The following is a 5,395-nucleotide window of genomic DNA, read 5'->3' on the forward strand; positions in this document are numbered from 1 at the left end:
CTTGTTTCTCACCCTGGCCTAGGCTAGATTCATGAGGCTGGGCTGAAGCCACATTATAGCAGAGGGTAGGCCCTGGGTTCCCTAGGAACTTTTTGGCACTTGAACCTGCTCCTCTTCCTGCCTGCATACCCCAGCCAGCCTTCTCACTAAGTCCCCTTGTCCAAGGAGGCCACCCCCTCTTACCCCAAATAGAAGGAGGCTCTGCTCTGTTTGCTGAGGAGAGTAGATTTCCCAGCAGGCCTCAGGGCCTCTGGCAGCTCTGGCCCAGATAGTATTTGCAGTTCTTTTGCTGTGGGGAGGAGTCCTCTTCCTCCTCTAGCTTGGGCAGCTGTGCTGCCTCTGGACTGGCTGCTCCTCCCAGGGCTTAAGGGCTTTGGTCCGCTCAGGGTCTCTCCTTTCCCCAGGCCAAGCTCATGGTAGCAGCCCGTGTGAGGAGCTCCTGGCTTGTGAGGAAGAAAGTTCAGTTTGTCTGCTCACAGGGACATCACCTGGACCCTTGATGCAGGTGCCTAGATTTTGCTAGTGAGAGTTTTGTCTGATCAGTTCTGGGGTTCGTCAGTCTGTTCATTTGTCTCTCTGCCAACCCCTTTCTCTTGGGATCCTTCTGGGGCGTGGCCTTGCTCATGAGTAAATACTGATTTCCTTCATGCTTTCCTCAGCAAAATATTCTTTTTCCATTTCTTAGCTTTTGCCCCTGTGCCCTTTCTCAGCAAGTGCTACCTTTTTATAAATGGTAGCAAAATGAATAGTAGGAGGTGTTTTCCTGCTGGCCCGCTCTGTGAGCCCACTGTGCCCCCCCTCAGCACACAGTGGTATGGTGAAGGCCCAAGGGGTGGCCCTTTCCTTTCCCGTGGTTTTAGTAATTTTTGTTGCCAGCTCTTAGTGGCACAGAGACCTGCCACCTTAGTACATGTGCCCAGGAGGTGAGACGGCACTCTTTTAGCCAGTGCCACGGTTAGTGCCCTTACCTCCGAGCCTAGGGCCACTGTCATTGTCTCTTTTGGCATGTCCTCTTTGGGCATTAAAGGTAAGCCTGCCAGCCTGTGTCTGTGAGGGGCCTTAGTAACTATTGGACTGGTCGCCTGGTCCTTAGAGATGCAGCCTCATACATCTTAAAAAGGCGCCTTGATGGATCCTCTTTTTTGGTCCTCAGACCCTGGTTCCATTGGTGTGCAGGTTCCCATTCCTTGGGGCTGGGAGGGGCAGCTTGCCTCTTTTTGGTCAGCGATGACCATTTTCTCTCCTGTACCTTCCGTGGCTTCCGCCGTAGGGGCAGTAGCTCTTCCTTAGGGTGGGCAGTCATTTTCTGTCAGGGCAGAGGCCAAAAGGAAGGGTCTAGGGCCACTAGAGACCCCCTTGATTGAACCTCTCTAGCGTGGGGATGTGCTGTGCCTCCCCAGTTACTGTGTTCTGGAGCGGATGGTGCCCCATTCTGTTTCTCTTCCTAGTGAGACAGGCTGTACCCACTTACATCCAGTGTTTTCCTGGCACTGAAAAGAGCAGTTTGACCTGGGATTTGCTGCTTGTTCGCCAGGGCAGGGCCCCTCTTTTCAGCAGTCTAACATTTGGAGATGGAGCCCTGTCATCCGGTGGGCAGTGGGCATTTGCGTGTGTGTGCACTGACCGCCGCTGCTCTTTCCTCCTGCTCTACGCGGGAGAACCCTCCCTGCCAGGTCCTGCCTTCCTCGCCCCAACATGGGACCAAATGCAACACGGGATCACTGGTTGGGGTGTTTAAGTGACCCCTCTATATAGTGCTTCCCTGGGCCATGTGGACACCAGCCCCCTGCAGGGGTGGGTGGGGTGGGTGGTGCTTCAAGAGAAAGGGGACCAGCATAGCTACTTGCCAGGGACCCCCACCCACCCCTCCCTCACATTGGGGCCTCTGCCATAGGCCTGGGGATTCCCCTTAAGGGGCCCAGGCCTGGGCTGGTTCAGTAGCCGCTGTTCAGCTGCTCACATTTGGCCACGTGCACGTTCCTTAGCTGCAGAGAGCTTTGAACTTTAAAGCTGTTCAATTTGGTTTTGTTTGTGCCGACTTAAAACATGTTTTAATGAGGAAAAAAAAAAAAAGGAGACCCCTCGGAGGGGCCTGGTTCCTTTGCTTTTGGGGGAACTGTAAGGTCTTGCCTCTGGGACTCACTCTCTGCTCCATTTTCCTGGAAGCTGCCTAAGCCCGTCCACAACGCTGGAGGCTGCGCCCCCGGAAACTACACGTGGCTCCAGCCACGTCTCCGCGCAGTCACCGTTTTCTCCAGATTGGACCTTGCGTGCGGGGAAGGGCGGGTGCTCGGCCCGAGTCCGCCTCTTTCCGCACACACCTAGCGCTGCCCGCCCCGCTTGTGTCTGAGGTCGTGTATGTCAAAATAAAGCCGCTCGAAACTGAGGCGTGTCAGCGTCTTCATGAAAATCCCAGGGTTTCCGGGAGAGGCCTGGCGCCCCTGACCCTCCTCGCGTCCCTCCGCCCGCGGCCCGCTGCTCCCGGGCCAGCTTGCAGGGGAGGGGCGCGGCGGAAGCGGCCGTGGGGCCGCCTACCCTGGGAGGAGCGCGGGAGGAGCTCCGCCCTTGGCGCCAGTTCCGCCTTTGGATCCGCCAATGACCAGCTGACCCGCGGGCGCCGGGCCCGGTCACCATGACAGCCGGGCGCGCTCGGGCTCTCATTGGCTACGTCTGCCGAGGCGCCGCACCCCGGCGTTCCGACGTCGGCGGCCGTGCCACGTACTCGGCTGTGGATTGGCCCGCACGGAATCGCGTCGCTGTTCACCGGGTCAGGCCCGAGTTCCGGGCCCGCCGCCCTCTCTCCCGCGTCGCGGCCCGCTGTGGCGGCCCGGGTTTCGGCTTCCAGGCGGAGTCCACGGACAAGGTAGAGCCAGGGCGGGGCAGTCCGGCAGGGGAAGGGGTTGGGGACGGGCTCGCCGGCGTGAGTGTGTGGCAGGGCCCGGCCAGGCGGGCCGCGGACGCCTTGGAGACGGGAACTCCCTCCCCGGCCGCCCGCAGGCGCGATGAAGGCGCTGATCTTGGTGGGCGGATACGGGACGCGGCTCCGGCCGCTGACGCTGAGCATCCCGAAGCCCCTGGTGGACTTCTGCAATAAGCCCATCTTGCTGCACCAGGTGGAGGCGCTGGCCGCGGTAAGGCCCGGGGTCTGGGTCGGGACCTGGTAGGACCTGGCTGGACGAGGGAGGGCTGGTGCCTGGAGGGTCGGGGACGCCCGTGCCTTCCAGTTGAGCCTGCCTGTCGTCCCGTGCACTTCTGTCCGACAGGCGGGTGTAGATCACGTGATCCTGGCGGTGAGCTACATGTCTCAGGTGCTGGAGAAGGAAATGAAGGCGCAGGAGCAGAGGGTGAGACTCGTACTCGATCCTTGTCCTTGGTCCCGCCCAGCCTCCCACCCAAGTGAGGAGCCTGACGGGTGCCTTCTCCCTTTCAGCTGGGAATCCGCATCTCCATGTCCCATGAAGAGGAGCCTTTGGGCACAGGTACCAGTAGAGACAGGAGGGTCTCTTGGAAAGGGCTTAGGGCCAGGGAAAGGGCAAGATCCAGCTTGGTTGGGGCCTGTTGAGTCTCCATCCAGGGATTCAGACCCCAGAAAGATGGTGACCTTTTCCCCTCCCCTAGCTGGGCCCCTGGCACTGGCTCGTGACCTGCTCTCTGAGACTGCAGACCCTTTCTTCGTCCTCAACAGTGATGTGATCTGTGATTTCCCCTTCCAAGCCATGGTGCAGTTCCACCGGCACCATGGTCAGGAAGGCTCCATCCTGGTAAGGGACCAGTTCTTCCTTCTCTGACACACTCCGGTACCCCCATGCCCTGGTCTTAAACCACACCCTCATATGGTGGGTGCAGAGCTGTGCAGCATGTGTCTTTAAGCATTTGGGGCACAGTCCCTGAGACTTAGCACAGCATATATATCAAGACTTAGCAGCACTGGACTAGGCTTGAGGTTTCCCTGCACTCAGGTGACCAAAGTGGAGGAACCCTCCAAGTATGGTGTGGTGGTGTGTGAGGCTGACACAGGCCGCATTCACCGGTTCGTGGAGAAGCCACAGGTGTTTGTGTCCAACAAGATCAACGCAGGCATGTATATCCTGAGCCCTGCGGTGCTGCGGCGCATCCAGGTGTGTAGAATCCTGCTGGGCGGGCTGGGTAAGGCAGACCGCCACCGCCATGACCTTGCTCACCAGCTGCCCACTCCCACAGCTGCAGCCTACGTCCATTGAGAAGGAGATCTTCCCTGTCATGGCCAAGGAGGGGCAGCTATATGCCATGGAGCTGCAGGGTGAGGCAGGAAGGCCACAGGGTGGGGGTGGTCTGTGGCTGGGCTGAACCCCCTGATGCATTCCCTCCCTACAGGCTTCTGGATGGACATTGGGCAGCCCAAGGACTTCCTCACTGGCATGTGCCTCTTCCTGCAGTCATTGCGACAAAAGCAGCCTGAGCAACTATGCTCTGGTCCTGGCATTGTGGGCAACGTGCTGGTGGTAAGGTTCTTGACTAGCCCATAATTAGCCCCCTCAGTCTTAGGGAACAGATGGTCCACTTGTATTTTCCCCACTATTCTCAGGACCCAAGTGCCCGCATTGGCCAGAACTGCAGCATTGGCCCCAACGTGAGCCTGGGTCCTGGTGTGGTGGTGGAGGATGGCGTGTGTATCCGGCGGTGCACGGTGCTTCGAGATGCCCACATCCGTTCCCACTCCTGGCTCGAGTCCTGCATTGTGGGCTGGCGCTGCCGTGTGGGCCAGTGGGTAAGCCTATGGGCTGGGCCAGATGGGGAGAGGGGCAGGGAATGCACCTGCCTCACTGACAAGGCCTGCCCCTCCCCCCGAGGTGCGCATGGAGAACGTGACCGTGCTGGGTGAGGACGTCATAGTTAACGACGAGCTCTACCTCAACGGGGCCAGTGTGCTGCCCCACAAGTCTATTGGCGACTCGGTGCCAGAACCTCGCATCATCATGTGAAGGGATGCCTTGGGGCTGGCTGAGCCCCTTTCCCCCACTGGCAAGGGGAGCACTGGCGTGACACATCAGAACACTCTGGACTCATTGCCATTCATCTGGGGAGGCTGAAGCTGTTGGACACCTGCCTTCTCCTGTGGACAAAATCTGGCAATGCCCTTGCTAGACATACCCGACAAAACCTACTCCTTCAAAAAGGGCCGGGCCAGGGCTGTATGGAATAATAATTTAATGCTCACTGTGGCCCTGACTAAAAGTCAAGCTCAGGCACGATTAGGGCACGGCTGGGCTCCTGCCAATGAGGATACACAGGCAAGGAGGTTGCACATGGCAGGGTGGGGAGCTGGAGGACAGGGGAAAAGGGGGGGTGCTCATAAATAGGGCCCAGCCTGGGTCTGGGTTCAAGGGTGGAGGTTCCTGTTGTCAGCCAGGCAAAC

General features: G+C 58.9%; 1 protein-coding gene across 1 annotated transcript; it reads left to right on the forward strand.

Moving 5' to 3' along the window:
* The first annotated feature begins 2,900 nt into the window (after positions 1 to 2,900).
* On the forward strand, positions 2,901 to 5,087 carry GMPPB (GDP-mannose pyrophosphorylase B). The gene is made up of 9 exons (XM_084247397.1): positions 2,901 to 3,131; positions 3,264 to 3,344; positions 3,431 to 3,479; positions 3,619 to 3,761; positions 3,960 to 4,118; positions 4,201 to 4,279; positions 4,354 to 4,481; positions 4,565 to 4,747; positions 4,830 to 5,087. The coding sequence occupies exons 1-9, from the start codon at positions 3,003 to 3,005 to the stop codon at positions 4,959 to 4,961; spliced, it is 1,083 nt and encodes a 360-aa protein (XP_084103523.1). The 5' UTR covers positions 2,901 to 3,002; the 3' UTR covers positions 4,962 to 5,087.
* The last annotated feature ends 308 nt before the right edge of the window (positions 5,088 to 5,395 follow it).

This window comes from Talpa europaea, assembly GCF_964194135.1.
Source record: "Talpa europaea genome assembly, chromosome: 11".
Classification (NCBI taxonomy): domain Eukaryota; kingdom Metazoa; phylum Chordata; class Mammalia; order Eulipotyphla; family Talpidae; genus Talpa; species Talpa europaea.